The sequence below is a fragment of the Lepidochelys kempii genome, chromosome 9 (assembly GCF_965140285.1).
Source record: "Lepidochelys kempii isolate rLepKem1 chromosome 9, rLepKem1.hap1, whole genome shotgun sequence".
Lineage (NCBI taxonomy): Eukaryota > Metazoa > Chordata > Testudines > Cheloniidae > Lepidochelys > Lepidochelys kempii.
Window position 1 is genome coordinate 76,720,436 of NC_136388.1, and position 24,606 is coordinate 76,745,041.

General features: G+C 43.4%; 1 protein-coding gene across 3 annotated transcripts; it reads left to right on the plus strand.

The window, feature by feature from the left end:
- Positions 1-251: 251 nt before the first annotated feature.
- Positions 252-19,013, plus strand: CYSLTR1 (cysteinyl leukotriene receptor 1). 3 transcript variants are annotated; one of them, XR_012160947.1, is made up of 2 exons: positions 252-679; positions 1,364-1,540. XR_012160947.1 is itself a non-coding variant. In XM_073360945.1 (2 exons), the coding sequence occupies exon 2, from the start codon at positions 13,016-13,018 to the stop codon at positions 14,045-14,047; it is 1,032 nt and encodes a 343-aa protein (XP_073217046.1). In that variant the 5' UTR covers positions 252-679; positions 12,978-13,015; the 3' UTR covers positions 14,048-19,013. The 3 variants fall into 3 exon arrangements, 2 of the variants coding, with proteins under 2 accessions (XP_073217046.1, XP_073217047.1); XM_073360945.1 differs by lacking the exon at positions 1,364-1,540 and adding an exon at positions 12,978-19,013; XM_073360946.1 differs by lacking the exon at positions 252-679 and adding an exon at positions 12,978-19,013 and having other exon boundaries at positions 1,534-1,584.
- Positions 19,014-24,606: the final 5,593 nt, after the last annotated feature.

The window sequence follows — 24,606 nt, forward strand, 5'->3', positions numbered from 1 at the left end:
ACTCAAAGGCATCCTCTGATCTGCTCTGACTCACTGCCACATACTCCTGATCTGCTCTGACTCACTGCCACATACTCCAGAAAAAGGGATACAGCTTGTCTATTTATTTTTATTTGTCTGTTATTTATTTTTTTTACACGGTTGATAGGGTTAAGCCACTCCCTAGCCACAGGAATTGGGGAGGGACACAAGCTGTTCTTCTTTTAAAGCAGGAGAGGTCTCAGCTCCATAGAGTTCCTGCAGCTGGGAGACCTTGGAGCCGAGAAGAGTCAGATGCACTTGCAAGCCTCTCTCTCTCCTTTTTTTGTTTTTATTTCCCCATCCATACCCCAAAAATGTCATGACGTGACTTTCACTTAACTGCAAATATTTAGATATTTGTGGGCTGTTCTCTTCTTCCCCTTTGAGCATTAGCCAATAGCCACATGCTGCCTCCTCTCACAGCAAAGAGCTGCCTTAAGGGAGGATCGTTACAGAGGCTTTTTTAAACCACCAAAGAAAATGCAAATAGTCTGTGTGCTCTTAGCATATGCTCTGGTATAACCAGCTTGTTACTGAAGCCAGCCCTAGACAGATCTGGGAAGAAAATACTGAACTTAGACTTCCCCAGAACCTTTCATTTACTTCTAAGGGTGAAAACAGTGAGAAGATCCTGTGTGTCAAGTTGGAGACTTAAAAAGTAAGTTGATCTGATGTTTAAATGCTGGTTGCAAAGATTCTTTCCATGTCTTTAATACTGCAGATTGCTAGGTACAATGAGAATTGCAGAAGTGGCAGGAGAGTCTTATCTCCTCTCGTCAGCCTGATTTTGCAACCTATAGTTAGGCTTTTTTCATAAATTATTTAGAAAATTGCATGTTTTAACTTGGAAAATACAACTAGAGTGACATAATGGGAGAAAGATAAGGAATACTTGTGGCACCTTAGAGACTAACAAATTTATTTGAGCATAAGCTTTCGTGAGCTACAGCTCATAGAGACTAACAGATTTATTTGACCATAAGCTTTCGTGAGCCACGAAAGCTCATGCTCAAATAAATTTGTTAGTCTCTAAGGTGCCACAAGTACTCCTTTTCTTTTTGCGGATACAGACTAACACAGCTGCTACTCTGAAACCTGTCATAATGGGAGAAGTATGCCTGGGGCAGAACACTTGCAAAGCTTCAGTAAGGAACATTTTAGGGCTTTCTGTGGATCCCTCAATAGTGTGGAGGGGGAAGTTGTTCAGGGGTTTCCGGGGGTGGGGGAGGATGTGTCTGCCCCAGCTTCAATTAGGAGAAAACATGGCTTTATTTCCAAAGTTTAGAAGTTTGCTGGTTTCTCTGTCTACAGTAACTGACGGGGTTATTTTCTGTTCCCTCAGATGTAATGCCAGACTTTTTGATAATTTGTAGAAGAATCTGAGATGTGGAAGAAAACTTTCAAGTCTGGGTGTCTACAAGTGAGGTTCCTCAAATCCAGTTAGGCATCTGCACCACTGAATATCAAGCCACCTGTATTCAGATGCTTAACTATGGATTTAGGGACCTCACTTGAGGCATTTACTGGACTGACGGACAGGCTGCACATTTCCCATCTCTGGAGGTGAGCACTGTCTGCTGTTTTTTCAAGAAGGTCAGAAGTAGGCAAATCTCTTTTGAGGACATTAAGCTCTCCGCTTACATAATAATATTAAACTTACCCCCAGCCAAAGAACCCTACCGTTTCTCATTTATTCTACAGTGATCATTTTAATACCTCCTCTCAGAAAAAAAAAAAGAAATATTAGTATTAGGATGGGTGAACATAGCTCATATCTTTGGATCTGGGAAGAATTTATATGTATTGACTGAAAAATTTGCCTCATGACCATCAATGTTCCAAACAACCTGCTGAAAGCTATTCAAGTCATAACAAAAATCTTGACTAAGGCTGGCAGTTTGAAAGTACAGTATTTGTAACCAAGCAAATACTAAAGAAACCAAAAATCTCTATCTGATGCCATTTAAATTCCTGTATAAGAGATAGGCAATAAGTGAACACCAGCCATCTGTATTTTAACCACTGTGTTATCTACACTACTTCAGAGTCCGGGGTTAAAGCACTGGTGGCTTGTCTGTACTAGCACTCCCAGCTTTTTTATCACTAGTGAAGCTGAACTGGTGGTAACAACAGTGGGAAATTTAAAAGAAAATATCCAACGTAGACAGGACCTTCAAGAGAGCTTGAATGGTATCACATTAAGACTTTGAGTTTCTTTAGTGTTCACTTGACTACAAATACCATACTATCAAATTGCAAGTCAGAATTAAATACAAAAGCAATGTTTACCTCTTAAGAAAATATTGATACATCAGGATAAGACTGATAATGAAGTTTTATTGTTATTGGTTATAATTCATATTATCTGGGAAGCAAAGGAAAATCTATATAGCCTATGTCTCTCAGAATCTGACAATTACTTTTGTTTAAGAGACTGCTCAAAGGAGCCCTAAATCAACAATGTAACACTGTTGGGTAAAAAAAAAAATCAAATATCATATGGGGATGTATTAGCAGGAGTGTTGTAAGCAAGAGGTAAGACTTAATTCTTCCACTCTATTCCATGCTGATAAGGCCTCCGCTGGAATATTGTATCCAGTTCTAGGCACCACATTTCAGGAAATGTAGATAAATTGGAGAAAGTCTAGAGGAGAGCAACAAAAATGATTTAAAGTCTAGAAAACAAGATCTATGAGGAAAGATTGAAAAAATTGGATTTGTTTACTCTGGAGAAGAGAAAACTGACCGAGGGGGAAGGGGTGGGACACACACATAATAACAGTCTTCAAGTACAAGATTATTATAAGGAAGGGGGGGGGGGAATTTTCTTGTTAACCTCTTAGGATAGGACAAGAAGCAATGGGCTTAAATTGCAGCAAGGGAGGTTTAGGTTGGACAATAGGAAAATCTTCCTGTCAGAAGGAAAAGGAGTACTTGTGGCACCTTAGAGACTAACCAATTTATTTGAGCATAAGCTTTCGTGAGCTACAGCTCACTTCATCGGATGCATACTGTGGAAAGTTTAGAAGATCTTATTATATACACACAAAGCATGAAAAAAATAGAGAGGGGTGGGAGGAGGTATTTTTTTCATGCTTTGTGTGTATATAATAAGATCTTCTAAACTTTCCACAGTATGCATCCGATGAAGTGAGCTGTAGCTCACGAAAGCTTATGCTCAAATAAATTGGTTAGTCTCTCAGGTTCCACAAGTACTCCTTTTCTTTTTGCAAATACAGACTAACACGGCTGTTACTCTGAAACCTTCCTGTCAGAGTAGGTAAGCACTGGAACAAATTGCCTAGTGAGGTTGTGGAATCTCTGTCAGTGGAGGTTTTTAAGAACAGGTTAGACAAACACCTGTCAAGAATGGTCTAGTTATGTAGTCCTGCCTTGAGTGCAGGGGACTGGACTAGATGACCTACTGAGGTCCCTTTCAATCCTACACTTCTACGATTCTGTGGTTCCACATATCTTTATTTGCAAGGAAAATACAAAACACACAAGATGAAAAACGTTGGTGACCTTTTCAAACCATATCTCCTCAAAAGTTAACAGCTCCACAGATAGCATATAGATTTACCTAGGAGTAGCACAGAACCATAACAAAAACAACAAGGAGTCCAGTGGTACCTTAAAGCTTATGCCCAAATAAATCTGTTAGTCTTTAAGGTGCCACCGGACTCCTTGTTGTTTTTATGGATACAGACTAACACGGCTACCCCCGATACTTGAAACCATAACAAAAGTATACTTCAGCATAAAATTTTTCCTACTTTTTAAAAAGAACCCACAGCTGATCATCTGCTCCTAATCAATATGACAGAAAATTTCATGGACGTTGGACACTAACAGAAAGAGCAGATGCGGGCAGACTAGATGATCCATGGGACTGGTAATAGAAGATGAAGCATTTCTCATGTAGCTTGGCTTGAATCCAGCCCCCGATTAGCTATGACTGAGAGCTGTCCTTTAACAGCTTTTTAGTAAATAGATTTCCACATCAGAACGCCGCCACCACCATTTGAAAGTTTCGCTGGCACGCTTAGTCCTTGTCCACACTGGGAATTTGCCCCAATTTCAGCCATTGGTGGCCAGCCACCAATGTAACTGCGGTAGTGCAAACTTCTAGTGTAGAATGCAAAGCCTCTATTTGCCCTGGGAAAGTTTACCCCTAACTGAAATGGTTGTAAAATGCACAGGTGCAAATTATGGCTTATAGAGTCTTTGCCTGTCTACACTGGGAGTTTGCACTGGCGTAGCTACACTGGGAGCTGAAATCAAGGCAAATCCCCAGTGTAGACAAGGCCATAGTAAAGAGCTCAAGCAGTCAATAAGCATAGAAAATTCATTGCTGTCTAAAGCCTAGGGCTGGTCCCTCTGGTTCAGAATTAAAGCTAATTGATAGGGCAGTGTGGGGACCCTATATTGCCATTGCCTGTGTGTCTGTTTTGGGGTAAACAGATGACCTCAACCTCCAGCACTTTCAATCCAGCACCTTTCACAGGCACTACAATGCACCTAACATTTCACTGCCATTCTCTCTTTTCTGCTATGGGCATCAAACTTAGTCACAGGTGCTAGGGACTGGCACACTTCTGCTTACTGACTGCATGGTGCAGTAAAACGCTTTGGGGAGGAGATTACAAAGGCAGAACACACACAACCCACATTACCCAAACTTACTTGTATTAGAGTCCCTCAGCTTTGGCCAAACTAGTGGGCAAAAGAAAGAGACTTAATTAAAAATCTAATAGCCAAAAGGCTCACATAACTGAAATGGAAATCCTCCTCTATTGCTGCCACCCTGCAATCACTTGCACACGAGTAATTTTGCACACAAATAGTCCCACTGAACTCTCCTGAGAAAAGTTATGAACGTGCGTAAGTGGTTGCAGGTTCAGAACTGAAGGCTAGAGGAACTAGGGGCTTTATCCTTCACAGAGTGAAGTCAACCACATTATTACCAACCTCAACAGTTCAGAATTCATGAGCTGAGGCTCCCAAAAGATCATTATTGCCTTAAAAATCAGGAGATTTTTAAAAATAATACCTTTGGGGTTCTTTTTCTTTGTCTTCTGACTTCTGAGACCTTGTTTCACACTTTCAAACTTTTCTCTGCAACCCATGAGGGCTAGAAACTTCCAGCTTTTTTCAAGATAGATGAGTTTCTCATGCAATCTCTTTATTCCAGCAGCTGAGGTTTCATGAATTACACCAAATATGTTGAGACTTGAAATAAGATCATGAGAGTTTGTAACCCTGTCAATGGCAAAGTTCCCGTGGACCTCAGGGAGGCAGGATCAGGTTCTAGATCACCGGTTCCCAAACTTTTTGCCTGCATAATCCTATTTCCAGACTTTGTTGCTACCTGCAACCCCAGACAGCATGGAAGCCACCATTTTGGCGTGAACCCACTTGGGGTCATGACTCATGACCCATAGACTGGGAACTGCTGACCTAGACAATCCAACCAGAGACAACATTATAAAAAATAGACTATAAAATAAACATGATACACTGTGGGCCTGATCCTGCAAACAGAAAGAAAAATATACAAGTCACCACACTGATCTTGCAAGCTAACTCAAACCTATGCAATATAACTCAGCAAGGTTTTCAATTTGTTCTGTATGTTCTGGCTATCCCTCACTCTATCCTTTAAGCTAAAATATAACAATAAGGAATTTTTAAAAGCAGCTTTCTGAGTTCAGTGTTTGCAGGCAGCTCACATACTCCTCCTCAGAGAAAATTAAATCTGGCTCACATCATTAAGAACACTAGAATTGACACCTAGGGTTGATTATGCTTTAACTCTCATTCTAGAAACAGCCATAGTATCATCTTATACTTGGGTTTGTCTCTTGTTTATGTAATTCTTTAGTGCAATTTTCCAGTGTAATTTATTTAAAACCCACTAGACGCTACAGTATATGAAGAATTAGTAAGAATAACAAAACTAAATCCTCTCTAAATTTTTGGTGGTTATTTTAATTTGGCATATACTTTGTTCTGGTTAATCGTGGCTGCCCCCTTCTGGTTGCTTACATGCCTACCATGTTAGCTGCAGCTGTACATAGATAAATGGTTCAATGCATTGTCGTTGTGTAAAGAACATAAAAAGAGAGGGATCTGTTATACCCTCAATATGTGAACAAGCAGTTGGTCTAAGTCACAAAGTTCGGTCCAATTTTTACCCAAGGTTGGATGTTTGGATCCAGGGTTCTGGTTCTGCCACTATTTAAAAAAGGGTGGGGGGGGATTATGTGTAAATTTTATGTCTGGATCTGGACTCAGATTTGGAACACCTGCACAACTGAGGTTTATTCAGATCCAAGGTTTTGGTTGAAGACTCCATCAAGTGTAGACACAAACTGATTTAGTTAAAAATTCCTATTTATGACTACATCAGTAGAGGCATTTGGTCATGTTTGTAAATTAGACTTTCCATGTGCCTAATTCATATGATGCAAAACTAATCTAAATCATCATCGGCTAGCATATAAATTCTTTCAACAGATACACACAAGAATTGGCACATATTTTATTTGTTATAATCAGCCTACTTGTTTGAATGCAGCACATTTCATCAGTGGTTTTTAGTTTCGCTTACAAATGACTCGTGATTTTAAAGGAAATATTTAATCATATTTAGAAACCCGACAAATGTCAGTGCTCAGCTGTTTTAAAAGAAAAGCATGATCAGAAACTGCTGTTGACTAGTTGCTTGTCTTCTTAAGGATAATAACAGAAACAGTAATTTATGTATAATAGCCAACACCTGGGGGAGATTGGGTCCTCAGGGAACTAATAGTGGGAGGGAAATCCTTCCTACAGTAGATAATTGGTTTTAATTAGTCCCAGGTTGAGGGCATAGTTGTGCAAAGTGTCACATAGAATCCTCTCAACCAAAATCAGGATAGATTTGTCATCCAAATGCAACTGTGAACATCCTCTCAGGTCCGTGAAAGCCCCATGGCCCTTGCTTATTTAAGTTTGCATGTTGTAAGGTCCTTCCATCCACAGCCTCTCCCACCACTGCAGCCGCACCTCTTCCCCAAAGACCATCAGACTCATCACTGAGCTACTCTAAACAGGGAGACTATCTCCTGCTGTCCATGGGAAGACCCATGGATTATCCTGAGATATCAGACCTTAAGGTCATGATATTTTTATGTATGGAAAGCTATTAAAGGTCACTTTTAGAGTTTTTGTTGAACTCATGGTAACTAGAGCATCTGGTTTCAGAGATGAAGGAAAACAAAAAGTAGTCCCAATTAAGTTTTAAAACTTCCCGGAATATTTATAAAAATAGACTTGCTGTAAAATGTTTGGCACATCTAGAGGGCTTGTTAGGGTAGGATGCTATAAATGTTATATCGTTTGGGAACACCTGCATAACCCCGTGATGCCTTTCCCACTCCTGAGTAATCTGACCATTCCAAACTTACATTATTTATTTATTTTGCTTATTTTGTTTATTTATTTGTTTATTTCGTCATTGTATTTCTGTAGTGCGTAGGAACCCTGGTCATGGAACACGACCCCATTGTGGTAGGCACTGCACAAATACAGAACAGAGACAGGCCCTGCCCCAAAAAATTCACAGTCTAAGTAAATTCATGCAGATAAACCCTTACCATGCCATCATGTATTAATTCTTTCTCACATATGTAATCTCAAACATCTTGCTTGAGAGTGAAGACACTAGGCTTTTTTAAGTGGTTGACGTATCTCTTTGTTTTTATTCATCTGCTTCAAACATTATAAAATGCGACTGCTAATATCAGACAGCCTGATATTCTAAATTGCTCTACATAAAGCAATTGAACTGAACGAAACCCACAAAGAGGAACAGAGTCTGTGTAAGGAAGCTAACCTAGGCAGGGATAGGGGATTTGCCTATTCTGCTCTGAGTCAGAGAGAATGTGTTCTTGCCCACTGCTGGGAAGTGGCTCTGACCAAATCATTCTATATATTTGCTTGTCCACTTCCAAATCTCACCTGCCCCTCTACAGGCATACAGAGGGGTTTGTTACAAATCACACACACGATAGCTAGCATGTCCTTCAGAGATTGCTGCTGAGCATTTCTAATATTATGTCACCCAAGAAATATTTATTTGATACAGAAGTTGTCCAGTATTAAAGGAAACCAAAAGTGATTAAATGCCTGAGCTCAGCACTTCCCTTGACGATTTCAGAAGACTGACCTTACATGCCGCCTTGCACCACACTAGTGTGCACTTCCTAAATGGTGCTGCGTAAAATGTATGTTTTTTTCTTTGTTTGGGGGAGTAAATCTTTATCTTCATAGCACCTCTTTCAATAGTCCCCATCACAGACCTAGATGGAATTCATCCTCATCATCTTTTTAGCATCTGAACTATTTACATATGTAACACCCATTTAAGGGCCAGAGATCTGGGACCAGCCAGCCCTGTTCACTAATCAAGTGCAGCTAAGAAGGGGATAGCTGTTTCTTATAAAGAGCTGTAGGAAGATGCTGCAGGAAGGGATAGTCTCCTGCAGTAGTTCCTGGGGAAGGGAGACTGCAGGTGGGAAGCCCTACATGTTATGGCCGGATAGAAAGCCCCGACTGGAAGTTCTGTTTTTCTATTGTGAATTTCTTGGAGGTTTGCACAATGAATGGAGACTGGAGGCAGGGATAAAAACTGATTTGGGCATGGGATGATTCCCCAGTCTGGTGAGTAAAGCTAGCATCTTACAACAAAAGAAATGCTGAGTCACCAAAGGGAGATTATAGAAAGCACTAATATTAAAGAAATGCATCCCATGTTGTCTGAAGCTTTTCCTGATAGTTAACTTCCCATTGTAAGCCCTCCTCCCACATTTGGGGGGGAGGGATAGCTCAGTGGTTTGAGCATTGGCCTGCTAAACCCAGGGCTGTGAGTTCATTCACTGAGGGGGCCATTTAGGGATCTGGGGCGAAAATTGGGGATTGGGCCTGCTTTGAGCAGGGGTTGGACTAATCATAGAATCATAGAATATCAGGGTTGGAAGGGACCTCAGGAGGTCATCTAGTCCAACCCCCTGCTCAAGGCAGGACCAATCCCCAATTAAATCATCCCAGCCAGGGCTTTGTCAAGCCTGACCTTAAAAACTTCTAAGGAAGGAGATTCTACCACCTCCCTAGGTAACGCATTCCAGTGTTTCACCACCCTCCTAGTGAAAAAGTTTTTCCTAATATCCAACCTAAACCTCCCCCACTGCAACTTGAGACCATTACTCCTTGTCCTGTCCTCTTCTACCACTGAGAATAGTCTAGAACCATCCTCTCTGGAACCACCTCTCAGGTAGTTGAAAGCAGCTATCAAATCCCCCCTCATTCTTCTCTTCTGCAGACTAAACAATCCCAGTTCCCTCAGCCTCTCCTCATAAGTCATGTGTTCCAGACCCCTAAACATTTTTGTTGCCCTTCGCTGGACTCTCTCCAATTTATCCACATCCTTCTTGTAGTGTGGGGCCCAAAACTGGACACAGTACTCCAGATGAGGCCTCACCAATGTCGAATAGAGGGGGATGATCACGTCCCTCGATCTGCTTGCTATGCCCCTACTTATACATCCCAAAATGCCATTGGCCTTCTTGGCAACAAGGGTACACTGCTGACTCATATCCAGCTTCTCGTCCACTGTCACCCCTAGGTCCTTTTCCGCAGAACTGCTGCCTAGCCATTCGGTCCCTAGTCTGTAGCTGTGCATTGGGTTCTTCCGTCCTAAGTGCAGGACCCTGCACTTATCCTTATTGAACCTCATCAGATTTCTTTTGGCCCAATCCTCCAATTTGTCTAGGTCCCTCTGTATCCTATCCCTGCCCTCCAGCATATCTACCACTCCTCCCAGTTTAGTATCATCCGCAAATTTGCTGAGAGTGCAATCCACACCATCCTCCAGATCATTTATGAAGATATTGAACAAAACCGGCCCCAGGACCGACCCCTGGGGCACTCCACTTGACACCAGCTGCCAACTAGACATGGAGCCATTGATCACTACCCGTTGAGCCCGACAATCTAGCCAACTTTCTACCCACCTTATAGTGCATTCATCCAGCCCATACTTCTTTAACTTGCTGACAAGAATACTGTGGGAGACCGTGTCAAAAGCTTTGCTAAAGTCAAGAAACAATACATCCACTGCTTTCCCTTCATCCACAGAACCAGTAATCTCATCATAGAAGGCGATTAGATTAGTCAGGCATGACCTTCCCTTGGTGAATCCATGCTGACTGTTCCTGATCACTTTCCTCTCATGTAAGTGCTTCAGGATTGATTCTTTGAGGACCTGCTCCATGATTTTTCCAGGGACTGAGGTGAGGCTGACTGGCCTGTAGTTCCCAGGATCCTCCTCCTTCCCTTTTTTAAAGATTGGCACTACATTAGCCTTTTTCCAGTCATCCGGGACTTCCCCCGTTCGCCACGAGTTTTCAAAGATAATGGCCAATGGCTCTGCAATCACAGCCGACAATTCCTTTTGCACTCTCGGATGCAACTCGTCCGGCCCCAGGGACTTGTGCATGTCCAGCTTTTCTAAATAGTCCCTAACCACCTCTTTCTCCACAGAGGACTGGCCATCTATTCCCCATGTTGTGATGCCCAGTGCAGCAGTCTGGGAGCTGACCTCGTTCGTGAAGACAGAGGCAAAAAAAGCATTGAGTACATTAGCTTTTTCCACATCCTCTGTCACTAGGTTGCCTCCCTCATTCATTAAGGGGCCCACACTTTCCTTGGCTTTCTTCTTGTTGCCAACATACCTGAAGAAACCCTTCTTGTTACTCTTGATACCTCTCGCTAGCTGCAGCTCCAGGTGCGATTTGGCCCTCCTGATTTCATTCCTACATGCCCGAGCAATATTTTTATACTCTTCCCTGGTCATATGTCCAACCTTCCACTTCTTGTAAGCTTCTTTTTTATGTTTAAGATCCGCTAGGATTTCACCGTTAAGCCAAGCTGGTCGCCTGCCATATTTACTATTCTTTCGACACATCGGGATGGTTTGTCCCTGTAACCTCAACAGGGATTCCTTGAAATACAGCCAGCTCTCCTGGACTCCTTTCCCCTTCATGTTATTCCCCCAGGGGATCCTACCCATCCGTTCCCTGAGGGAGTCGAAGTCTGCTTTCCTGAAGTCCAGGGTCCGTATCCTGCTGCTTACCTTTCTTCCCTGTGTCAGGATCCTGAACTCAACCAACTCATGGTCACTGCCTCCCAGATTCCCATCCACTTTTGCTTCCCCCACTAATTCTTCCCGGTTTGTGAGCAGCAGGTCAAGAAAAGCTCCCCCCCTAGTTGGCTCCTCTAGCACTTGCACCAGGAAATTGTCCCCTATGCTTTCCAAAAACTTCCTGGATTGTCTATGCACCGCTGTATTGCTCTCCCAGCAGATATCAGGAAAATTAAAGTCACCCATGAGAACCAGGGCGTGCGATCTAGTAGCTTCTGCGAGCTGCCGGAAGAAAGCCTCATCTACCTCATCCCCCTGGTCCGGTGGTCTATAGCAGACTCCCACCACTACATCACTCTTGTTGCTCACACTTCTAAACTTAATCCAGAGACACTCAGGTTTTTCTACAGTTTCGTACCGGAGCTCTGAGCAGTCATACTGCTCCCTTACATACAGTGCTACTCCCCCACCTTTTCTGCCCTGCCTATCCTTCCTGAACAGTTTATAACCATCCATGACAGTACTCTAGTCATGTGAGTTATCCCACCAAGTCTCTGTTATTCCAATCACGTCATAATTCCTTGACCAGGACCTCCAGTTCTCCCTGCTTGTTTCCAAGGCTTTGTGCATTCGTATATAAGCACTTGAGATAACCTGCTGATCGCCCCTCATTCTCAGTATGAGGCAGGAGCCCTCCCCTCACAGACATTCCTGCCTGTGCTTCCTCCCGCTTTCCCACTTACCTCAGGGCTTTGGTCTCCTTCCCCTGGACTAGATGACCTCCTGAGGTCCCTTCCAACCCTGAGATTCTATGAGATTTTGGATTTTGGTAGGCTAACATATAGGGCTCTTCTGAAATGAGTGAGGGATTTGTATTATCCCTAAATGGAGTGAGGCCTGTGCAGGATTTTGGCAGCTAACAAGCATCTATTCTAGCTGTGAGCAGCCTCAACCTTGGAGTTGTCTTCAAGTTTATTTTTAAATATTTTTTTAAATCGTTCTCTGTACTAGAAAAGGCTTCTTTGTACACTTTGTACACAAAAATTGCCCTATGGGCTTTCTCCTGCTGAGGTCTGTCCTCATGCAAGAAGGCCTCCGGAATGGTGTGGAGGGAGCTGGGATTTGCCAGGCATTTAGAGAGTGAGCACATTAAAAACAGGAGCGAGTAGCTAAAGGTGTCCCTTTTGAATACATTTTAAAGTTCTATATTTGCTGACCAGTGATTATACTGCTGTCAGATATTTCCTTCTCCCCCTTTTAACTAACATGGAAGTTAGAACTCGGAAGCCAATAAAGTTGTCTGCGTTGCAGTTCCAACCAGTACTACTGCTAGTTTGGAACCAGTGGTAGCACCAGTGGGGATTTTTGTTTTGTTCTTTTATTTGCTTTTATTTTACTTCAGAATGAATGAGTTACGAGAAATTAGCATGGGATTTTCAGAAGTTCTCAGTGTTGGGCTAACTCCCTTCGCGGTCAATGGCAAAACTCCAATTGATTTCAATGGGAGAAGAGTCCAGCCAATGCTGAGGAATTTTGAAAATCTCACCCTTTATGTTTATAATAAGAATTCTCTGGGTTTAAGAACATTGATCCTGCCTTTTGTGGGGATAGTTATGCCATCAGATATTTGAAATATTAGCTCAATATGAGCCTTCCAAGCCCAACCCCAAAAAACAAACAAAAAACCCACCTTTCTGTCTTTTCCATTTAATAATTGTGTTATATTTTGATGTACTGCTTTATAAAACTCACTTTTATTTTTCATCTTTAGACTGTAGGTCTCAAGGTGATACCTCTCAGGCAGAGCCCATGGATACCTCAGGAAATACGACCGTATTGTCTGGCGACAACTTGACGTGCCCTTTGACCATTGACGACTTCCGAAATAAAGTGTACTCCACGTTGTACTCCATGATTGCGATTCTAGGCTTCGTTGGAAATGGCTTTGTACTGTGTGTCCTCATAAAAACGTACCAGCAGAAGACAGCCTTTCAGATCTACATGCTGAATCTTGCAGTGTCAGACCTCCTGTGTGTATGCACCCTGCCTCTTCGAGTAGTGTATTACGTTCACAGAGGCAACTGGTTCTTTGGTGACTTCTTATGCAGAGTTAGTTCCTATGCATTCTACGTCAACCTGTACTGTAGCATTTTATTCATGACAGCCATGAGCTTCTCTCGCTGCATAGCCATAGTTTTCCCCGTCCAGAATCTCAATTTGGTAACTGAGAAAAAGTCCAGACTGGCATGTATGAGCATTTGGATTTTTGTCACACTGACAAGTTCTCCTTTTTTACTGAGTGGGTCTTACCAAGAAGGTAACAAGACAAAGTGCTTTGAACCTCCAAAAAGTAGTCAGATGACCAGTCTGCTGGTCCTACATTATATTGCGCTGTTTGTAGGCTTCATTATCCCCTTTAGTGTCATAACAATCTGTTATGCCATGATCATAAGGACCTTACTGAAGAATTCACTGAAGAAGAATCAGTCTACTCGTAAGAAGGCCATCTGGATGATAATCATTGTAACAGCTGCCTTCCTGGTCAGCTTCACACCTTACCATATTCAGCGCACAATCCACCTTCACTTCCTGAAGAGGAAAGACTCCAGCTGTGAAGACATCCTTTTCATGCAGAAATTAGTAGTTATAACCCTATCCTTGGCAGCTTCAAACTGCTGCTTTGACCCACTCCTGTATTTCTTTTCAGGGGGCAACTTTCGGAGGAGACTTTCCACATTTAGAAAGGCTTCCTCCTCCAGTGTGATACAGGGACCCAGGAAAAAGTTATCATTAAAGGAGAAAGACGAGGAGGCATTTCAAGAAAGCCATAGACAAGCTTGATGTGTAGTGTAGCTGTACCTCCTTTGTAAAGTTTTTTGAGTGGCGCTGCAGTAGAAATAAGCTCACAGTGGGACACCCATGATTGCAGAACTCCTGCAGGAGAAATGAACAAAACAAATGCATCTTCATCAAAGTTAAATAGAGACAAAAATCCAAAGGGACCTGCTTCTACTCATTCCTTTCTGACCAGACACCCCTCTGGCTGCCGTTTAGGGGTTTATCTGATCGTACTGTGGAGCATTCTGAGGGTAATTTTAAATTCCAAGATACTCAAAGCAAACAGGGCTGAAATGTGCATGGATATTCTGAATACGTGCTCAGAAGACATATATATTCCGCCCCCCACACCACCACCACCACCACTAAACAAGTTACATCAGAGCAGCAGGAAAACATTTGCCGGCTGGTAAATTCATGCAAACAAACTCTTCAAATCCCAGATAAGGTCATGAGGCAAGTCTACAAAGGCCATTAGTCACTGAGCCAGTGGGAAATGTAAATATTTGCCAAGATAGAAGTTGATGGAACTTATGCAAAGTGGGAGAGTATGCACTGAATCCCAAAACAGACACTGATTTCACAGGAAAATTTCTTCCCTATTCCCAGTTATTTATTGCCCTGGCTTTTAACTTTCAGTGGCATAGATCATTGATTGTCACCACCTAATTCAGAAGGGCGTGTGCACAGATGACTTTAAGCCATCTTTACACTTCCCCAGTTGTGGACCAGTTATGTGGCAGGCCCATCTTTTGGTGTAACTTAGAGCAGCCTAAGGACTGTTCTAACTTGTACTAGCTACTAACAACCCCAAGGAACTGATCCTGCAGCCTGGGATTAGGGAAACCCCAGCCATTAGGGGATGGCATAGGAGCTACTACACTGGCTCTGCATCACCAGATGAAAACCCTATGCAGAAGTAATCCTCATGTGACCATTTATGCAAGCTTTATGTACACTATAAACTGGCAGAGCAACACAAAGAGCCACACCATACTAGAGGATCTGAGCCTATATCTTCCCATACAGGAACTGTATTTGTCCCCCCTCCTCCCCACTCTTGCCTATACATTTCCTGTAATTTGAGTTCCCTTTTGCAAATATATTACAACACACCAGTTACCTCAGTTCACAGCTACAAGACCTTTGAATGGCTTGCTGTCTATCTGAATTTTACAAGTAAATCCCGAGATATAGTTCTGGTATGTGCCTCCCAAACAAACACTTTGGCCCCAGTCCTGCACCAATTGAACCCTAAAAACATGAGTAGTCTCCTTGAAGCCAGTGGCTGCTTACATACAAAATGGGAACTGACTGCTTAGGAAGGAGTACTGTGGAAAGGGATCTGGGGGGTCATAGTGGATCACAAGCTAAATATGAGTCCTTGACCTCTGAGGCTAGGACAAGAAGCAATGGGCTTAAATTGCAGCAAGAGAAGTTTAGGATGGACATTAGAAAAAACTTCCTAACTGTCAGGGTAGTTAAGCACTGGAATACATTGCCTAGGGAGATTGTTGAATCTCTTTCTGCAGTTTTTTAAGAACAGGTTAGACAAACACCTGTCAGGTGTTTATATAATACTTATTCCTGTCATGAGTGCAGGGGACTGGGCTAGATGACCTCTCAATGTCCCTTCCAGTCCTATGATTCTATGAATATTAAGCTATGCATCAGTCAGGCTTTGCGGGGCTGGGGTGGGTGGGTTGGAAAGGCATATTTAAAATTCAAGATACAGAGTTGAACCCCACCCACCTTCCCACCCTAGCTCCTCTTTGAAGTGTTTTCCACCATAAAGTGGCATTGTAAAAGAGGGCTGAACAGAGCAGGGTTATTCTAAGTTGCCTATGTAGCTTTGGGAGCATTCCTGGAAGTAATATTAAACAGCAGTAAGTCATTAGGTACATTTTCCATATTGAAAAGGAGTACTTGTGGCAGTACTCCTTTTCTTTTTGCGAATACAGACTAACACGGCTGTTACTCTGAAATTTTCCATATTGTATTTTTGCTCAGTTATTAGAGGCTGGGAGGATGAGCACCAAAACTCCACATTTCCTCCTTGCAGCTCCCATGTCTTTCCTTATCCATGACATGTCCCAGCCTTCAAATTAATGCTGATTAGCAGGAGGACTTTCTGGCTTCCTCTGACCAGGGGCGGGGTTCCAGTAATGTAGTATTTTGGGTTGGCACTGTTCTCTCCTGCCACTCCACTCTATTCTGACCACGCAGGACATGCTGGTCTCAAGCTGAATTTTGCCTGCTCGAGGCATGGAAGCATGAGAGACCTTCTCTCCTTTCTTTCTTTGGGTTCCTGTCAGCTACAAGAGCTTTCCAAAGCTCCTGTGGCACCCCTCCTGCCAGGTATTTCATTGAACAACCTTAATTTTAATGTTAAAATATCTTTTTTTTAACACAATTAAAATAGAATAGAAATATCAATAAGAGTGGAAATGCAGAGGCTACTGCTGTCCAAGACTTAAGCAGTGAAATACACACTTAAAATTCTCAAAAAAAAAGGAGGACTTGTGGCACCTTGGAGACTAACCAATTTATTTGAGCTTAAGCTTTCGTGAGCTACAGCTCACTTCATCGGATGCATAAGGTACCACAAGTACTCCTTTTCTTTGTGAATACAGACTAACACGGCTGCTACTCTGAAACTTAAAATTCTGCCACCAAACTCCAGAGAGGCTTGGAGTGATTTCCCTTGCCTCAGGGGCAATGTACACAGTCTCTGAATAACCTTAAATCATCACCGCCCACAAATGACTTATCCCTGAGCCTCATTACTGCCCACAAGTGACTTATCCCTGAGCCTCAGGGCTTGTCTAGATGAACAGTTAGTGTGCAGCAAGCTGGGGTATAAATCTACAGTCCCCTAACTGTCCATGTGGACTCTGATACCACTCCCTAAAAGTTCCCCAGTGTGCTTTGATCTACTCCACTTTGAATTGGAAATAAGTCAGACATATAAGGTGTAAGCCTGGCTCTGTTGCAAATTTGCAGTCAACGGGACATTTGCTATTGATTTGGATAGGACCAGGATTTCACCAATAACTGTGAAAAGAAAACGTTTTGCCAAATGATACTGCCACCTTCCTGGATCATAGCGATGAGAAAATGTTTTTGGTTAAAAGGGAAAACTAAGGAATAGATTCTGAAGTCCCTCCCACCCTTCACTCCAAACATACTATCCACGTACACAGTATTTACCACAGCCCCAGGAAAAGCTGCTTATTAAAATTTTGTCAGCACATCGCATGCCTGCAGGTTAGTAAATTAGGCAGTCCCAAGGCTAGAAGCATTCTGAGGTGGAATCCCAGATTAAGCAAATTGAATGTACCTTGAGAACCTAGGAAAAACATTGTACTATAAGGAAGTTCCTCTACTAAGCAGAAAAAAAGATTATAGACGAGAACGTCTCTCCAGACACAACCACTATTAATACTGTTCCTCTTTGTACTCCCACGGGGGAGGCTTTTATAAGCAGGGAGAGCCTGAACAGCTGGTAGCTGAACTGCAGTTTCTGCGCCCCAAGTAACCCCTTATAAAACTGGACCCAGCTGCTCTCTGCTTCATAGCTGACTAGTCTCACCTCACTTTCTTGCTTTATGTGTCACTTCCTTTTTTGCTGGGTCAAGGAAAGTGGCGATATATTCCAGGATTAGAGGAACCAAGTCCCAGAGGAACCAAACTGAAGGACATCAGGTGTGTTTTCTGCTTGATTTATAGGTGTGATACACACCGATATCCCAGCCTCCCTCAGACAGAAATCTGTTTGCTTTTAATTCACAGTGAAAACATTTTTTTCCAATTATACTAACTTCTGTTTGGGCTGCCATTGTGAATATAAACTTACAGTGTTCCAACTTTCCAAATAAAACAGATTTATAAATCGTATCAGCGCACATAGAAGTTAAAGCATAACTTAAGGTAGTAACCTGTCATATAATGCTCACATAATAAAAAGCTTTGAAATGTGGCTCACGCTGTAGGCTTTATTTCAATGGGACTAGTCCTATAAATAATTGCAGTAACATAAGGCTCTGTGGCCCTGATCCTGCAATGATCTCTGCATGTAGGCAGGGGTCCAGACACTCAGAGCTCACTGAAGGAGTGGCATCTATATTTGGGCAGTGCTGTGTAAATGTATGAGGCTATAAAGTGATTTTTAATTTTTAAAAAAAATGGCCTCCCGCCCCCCAAAAAGGGGTGATTCCTGGCTGCACATCTTGCTGTGGAAAAGATAAAACCCAAGACCTCTGGAAAGATCATAAAGGAAAACTACACAAAAAAGAAAAAGATAGAAGATGGTTTACTATACTTAAGGTAAACCATGCCGGTGTCTTGTTAGATAACTGTACAGATGAAGGCTAGGCACGTTACCTTTAAAAGATAAGTTGGGGGCAGATTTTTGTCATTCATCCTATATCTAAGACAGCACCTTTGTGTTTTTTAACCAAGAAGGAAGGAGAAGTGCTCTGAACAGTTACAACGAGGAGTCCAGTGGTACCTTAAAGACTAACAGATTTATTTGGGCATGAGCTTTTGTGGGTAAAAAATCCACTTCTTCAGATGCACGGAAACAAAAAACAGTCTCCCTTTCTCTGGAATGCTGCAGACACTGGACCGAGGGCCCTTGGCATACTAGAAAAGACATACAGTATAAAGACTCTTGTAAGAGTGAGTATCTTATCTGCAAAACAAGTAGTTAAAGCAAAAATTGTTTAGTTTTGTGGTCTTAATGCAGTCTGACAGTTTTCTGTATAAAGGAAATTACTCTAATATTGTAAATTAAGAGTGGTCTACATTGTTGTGTTCTGAAGAACGTGTTCTTTAGGTGTAATGTAAAGTGTTACAGCTGTGTCTCAAGCTATTTATATGGTGTTGTCAGTGGTGTCATTGTATAAGTGTGTTTGCACGGACCTATTTTAAGAGTGTGTTTCAAAATATGCATTAAGTACTATAGATATATCTAATGAAAAATGTTCCATGCAATGTATTGTACAATAAAGATTTATGTATAACATTTCTTATTTCATCGTTCTGTCTTTGATGACATAATACGAATAGTAAGAAAAGGTACACCGGCCTGTTTTTGTATAAGAGGCAAGGCTTTTGTACTTACAAAACAATTACCAGACACAATTAAAAGAAAATGTTGCCAGTTATAGTTTGAGACTTGTTCTCTGTGTTCTGATTTTCCAGTTTTAAAAACTCGGGATAAGGATTCTTCTTAATTAAGATGTGATACTAAAAGATGATATGGTGACCTGTGCCTTTGGGGGCTGTTGTAATGGGGCACAGCTTAGAACAGCCTGAACTAGCATGTTGTCAAGAAGATGTACAGTGGATGACAGCTGCCTTTGCCCTCTTCTCTTAGGTCCAGTGCTAAGTGCAGCTTGGTCAAACCCCAAGCCTGGGCCCCCATGTCTATACAACTTGTGCTATGCCTGTATCGTTCAGTGCTGAGGGGAATTAAAAGCAAACATATTCTGTCCACATCTGCAGTCCCAGTGTGAAGAGAAACGTCTGAAAATGCAGATAGCTGGGCCTCACAGAAACAGCCAAATAGCTGAATATAAAGACAGCAAAACAAGCAGCATATATGTGAGTGACACCAAAATAAAATTAAAACTGTTCAGCAAAGATGACCAGAGGCCACTTGCATGATTTGCAGAGAGTCCCATGGTCACAGGTCTCTCACTGTGTTCCTGGGTAGAGGAGCCAATCCAGCAAAATTAATAACCTGCAAGTAAATTGCCGTAGAATGTGTATTCATTGTTAAGCTATAGAAGTTCCAGTGGCTACAGTATTGCACTCATTCTTGATCATTTAATTTGAATTTGGCCATATGTAGAAATCTGATTATTGGACGAATGGATTTGTGTAAAGTAATAATGTTGTGTCTTTTAGGGTGAAATCCTAGTTCCACTGAAGCCAAGGAGAGCTTTCCATTTGACTTCAATGAGGCCAAGATTTCACCCTCAGCATTTTCTGAAATGCTGGTAAAACAGGCTAGAAAATAACTTCCATTTGCCCCTTTCCTGATGATGTCAGCCGTGAATGGGTTTTTATTTCAGCATAGGGTTAGGAAATGTACAGGGACCTGAAGAGAAATGCTGGGGCAGAGAAAGAGAAACCTACCTCTCTGCTGGCCACTCATTACCATTGTGAAACTTGCTTCACTCGCAGATACTTGTGTTAGCTCTGGCAACGCTTTTCTAGGTTTCGCTTGTTGTGCCAATAATAAAGTGATAGAAACTAGGGAGAGAAAGATGCCATGCTGATATGATGATGACGTGTAGTGGAAATACCTAGAAAAAGGAGACAGAGGCATCAATATCTGCCTAAGTATAAAGAACGTAATTTTTGGCTGCATAAGCTATAATACATGGTACCGTAGTGTCACCTAGTGATTGGTCCTTGAGAAGTAAATTGGTCCTTGAGTTTTGCAAAATTTCATCCTTTCCCTTTTAATGATCAGACAGTTTTCCTTGTGGAAGAGCCTACGTCTCTATACCTAATTTATAAATTAAGGTCGAAACGTTAGTGCTGGCTCAGCAAAAACACACAGCTATCCTTTATTTCTGAGCTGGTGAATCCTTCAATTTGAGCACCCAGAAAAATCTGACTGAGTCCAGCCCCATTCTGTCTCCTTCCTCTCTCCATCCTTCCCTCTGTTCCTTTCCCTTTCTTCTCACTCCCACTTTCCTTTCTTCTCTTGCACTGACCTTTCTACTGTCTCCTGTCACTCTAGTCCCCCTTTCTCATTCCCTCATATATAGTCAGCTTCTCTTGTTCCCCCAGGCCCTACACCATGCATTCATATCTTGCAGGTGTAGCTTTCCTCCAGCTTCTCTGTCCCTGCTTTCCTGTTCATACACCCACCCTCTCTCCTTTGTAATGTTGGATTGGGAGAGAACTTTGGTATATGGTGGGATTGTCAGTTACCTCAAATCACCTGCCTGTACTACAGGTCCTAACTTCCAGGATAAGAGAAAGCAAAAGGTGGCACACGCCACGTAAGCTATTGGCTGCTTCAGCTTTTCCAATGATGTCTATCTCTATGCCAGCATGGACAAACAAATTTGGACTAATCCATTTGGCAATATTTCCTGTATTTCCTCTGTGATTAATATGGAGAAAAGAATCTGTAGCCTCTAAGTAAGGTTAAAAGGGAGAGTCGGGTGTGGGTGGGGGATTCAGCAACTGTCACTGTTCTCTTTGGGTGAGTCTGGAACCCATGCCCCAGTGTGCTACTATTGCACATGTAAGCAGAGTCGGGATGAGCTCCACCCTGACATCTGGTGGTGAGGTGTGGCAAGTTGTGGAAAAGAATTTCAGGGGCTGATCTCATTTGCATAGGCACACCCTCCCCACCTAGAATGAGCCCATAGCTGCCCAAGTGGTCACTTTGGTTGCTGTAGGCTCTCCAGTGTCTCTGTTATTTGGGCAAGAAGAATAAATTGTTATTATCCTGATTATGGGAATCAAGGACCGTGGAACTGTACTTGGCCTTTTGTTATGATGGAGGGACTTGCCATCAACAAAGTAGCACTCGCTAGGCAAGGGACATGGGTTCCAAAACTCTGTGAATGGGGAGAGGCTGCAGATAGGTATTAGTATCTGGTGGTGTGGGCCCCTTTTGTGAGGCCCTGAAACATCAGTTGCACTGCTGTCTTGCTCTGCTGTGGAATGAATATTAGAGCTAATTTTGGGTCTATTAGGAGTCTAGCTGCAGGTGCTGAGCTGAATTCACTTTGGCTTTATGGTGTACCAGCACTGAGGCTCCTACTACTACAAGCTGAAATCACTGAAGGGCTAAAATTACTAAGAGCTGTAATCACTGAGCTCTGTGTTAAGTAGTGGGGAACCTGAAGATCTATTGCAGAGCGGAGCAGTTTGCAGGACAGCTGGAGCAGCTTGTGGACCGGCCGGTAGAGCAGTTCACGGGACGGCAGGAGCTGCTTGTGGAGTGGAGTGGTTTGTGGAGTGGATTGGAGTGAAGCCCTATGGAGCTGTGGGGAACTCAGCTTCAGATCATGTAGCTCTTTCCCCACACAAACACATTTTCACCCAGACTGAGGAGTAACACTCTGCAGATGAACTCTTGAACTCTGGGGCTGGACTTTTGGGTTGTTGGACTTTTTGGACTTTGGGTGATTTTTGGGTTGCTGAACTGAAGAGACGTGTGGGTTGTTGGACTCAAAAACCCGAGGGAAAGGACATGGCCCAATTTGCTGGGGTGGGTCTTTGCTCATGGTTTGGTTGATGAACCCTAGTTGTGGTGTTCTCCCAATTTAATGCTGATGTCGTTTACCTCATGTTATTAAAGATTCTCTGCTACACCGAGACACTCTGCTTGCAAGAGGGGAAGTATTGCCTCTTTGAGGCGCCCAGGAGTGTGTGTAAGATTTTCCCAGGTCACTGAGTGGGGGCTTGAGCCAGTTTTGCATTTGCTTTGATGAGAGGGAACCCCTGTGTACTGAACCCGGCCCTTGCTGCTATCAACTCGGCCTGGCAGAAGGGTTACACACATGTAAGGAGACTGTTGCCCCCTTACTAACATTCAGTGGGGGTGTTTTAGTTGCTAGCTCCCACTACTAAAAAAGGGGAAGGGTCGATGAGAAATCAGGAACCTGAGACTAACAGCCCCCAGGACCAATGGAGAGAGGCCAATGCTCCAGGTCAGCCTGAATGACAGGGTGGGCAGGCTAATTAGGGAGTCAGGAGGCCAGGGAGGTCCCGTCCTCCGTGTGAGCTGGAATTGCCTGGGTCAGACAGAGTGGGGCCGAGCTAAGGAGAAAGCAGGGGCCCATGCGGAGCTGGGGAGCAGAGCTGGGCCAGATCCAGAGAGAGCAGACTCTGTCCTTGGAGCAGAGCTGCAGCAACCAGAGCCAGAGGGGCCAGAAAAGCAGCCCAGGAAGCCGGTCAGTGCTAGGAGAAGAGACACAGAAGCAGCCTGCAGAGCAGACCTGTCCTGGGAGCAGAGCTGTAGCAACCAGAGGCAGAGGGGCCAAAGAAGCAGCCCAGGGAGCTGGAGGCAGAGCAGCAGAAGCAGCAGCAGTGCAGAGACAGAGTGGTGGAGCTGGGGCTGGAGCAGTCCGGAGCTGGGTGTGTTGAGCAGCTGGGAAGAGCGAGGGGGACCATGGGCAGCGGGCCCAGCACAGGGAGATGCCTCAGCCAAGAGGCTCTGCAGGCCAGGCTTGGATCGTAACCCCGACAGGGCGGGGGCGACACTGGGAAGAAGGGTCCTACCACTTAGAGCCTGAGAGTATGAGGCCACCACCAGAGCAAGTATCCAACCCACAGCATCCCTGCAGCACAGCCAGAGCCTGAGAAGAAGGCGTGAGACTTACAAGGAACAGACTGTGAACTGCCCTGACATTCCAGAGACACTGTTTGTGATGTTCCCTGCCACAGAGTGGGTTGATGTGTTTCCTTCAACCTTTCCCATTTTTCCTTATTCTTTTTAAAATTAATTGTTGATTAAATAACTTGCATTTGCTTTAACTTGTATGTAATGGTCAGTGGGTCAGAGAAGTGCCCAGTGCAGAGAGAGTACCCCGGAGTGGGGACACCCTAGCCCCTGTCCTAGGTGACCACAGCAGGGTTGGGGGTTGAGCCCCCCAGGAATCCTGGGCCCAGCCTTGCTGGGGTTACGAGGACTCTGCCAGACAGGAGAGTGGAAGGGGAGTCCTCAAGGGCAGGGAGGCCACTGGGTAAAGGAAGTGGGAGCGAGGACTCAGATCCTTTCGCTAGCCCACTTCACCGGGGTAGTGCAGAAGCCAGGAAAGTTCCCCTCAATAGCGGGACTATTCCCCCATTTTTACACACAGTGTAATGTTGGAGATGCGCGAAGTGGCTTGTCTCTTTCTTGTTAACAGTAGACTAATGCCTCTGCGTGACACTAGGTGGAGCAGCACTGCAAGTAGTGCTGGTGATGATTTACTACCTGGAGTTGTTGCCTTGAATGATGAGTAAGGCGTGTTCGGAAGATTGCACTGCTGAAGGTGAGATATAAAACTGAAGTGCCGATTGCTTGTGACGTTTCAAGATCCCATGGCACTTCTTACAAGTAGAGGGGTGCTAGCCCTGGTCTCCTACACAAATTCCAGTGTGGATAATTACATTCTGCCTACCTAAAAGCCCCTGTCATTGCAGGTGCATACAGTATTTTTCACTAAACTCTTGTCAGCTGCTGCTGTTTTTAAACAGCTTCCACATCCCCCCAGAGGTGGGTGCATTTCACGGAAAAAGAGAAATCATAGAGTCTGATAGGAAAAGTGGGGCTGTGTGATGGATGAAAAGAGCTATGTAAATGTAAAATAAACATCATCATTATAAATTGAGCCACCTGTATGCTCAGGGCTTGATGCAGCCTAAATACCAAGGTCCTCTGAGCTGTGTCAACCAGAAAAAGCCACTGAAGGTTGTTCCATGGCCATGGTGAGGCCCAACTATCCTGGTTATAATATACCCTGCTGGGAAAAGGAAGAAAAAATACCCCAGCTGAGTGGCTGAAGTTGAGCTGCTCTTCAGTAACATGTGAGGTGAAGTAA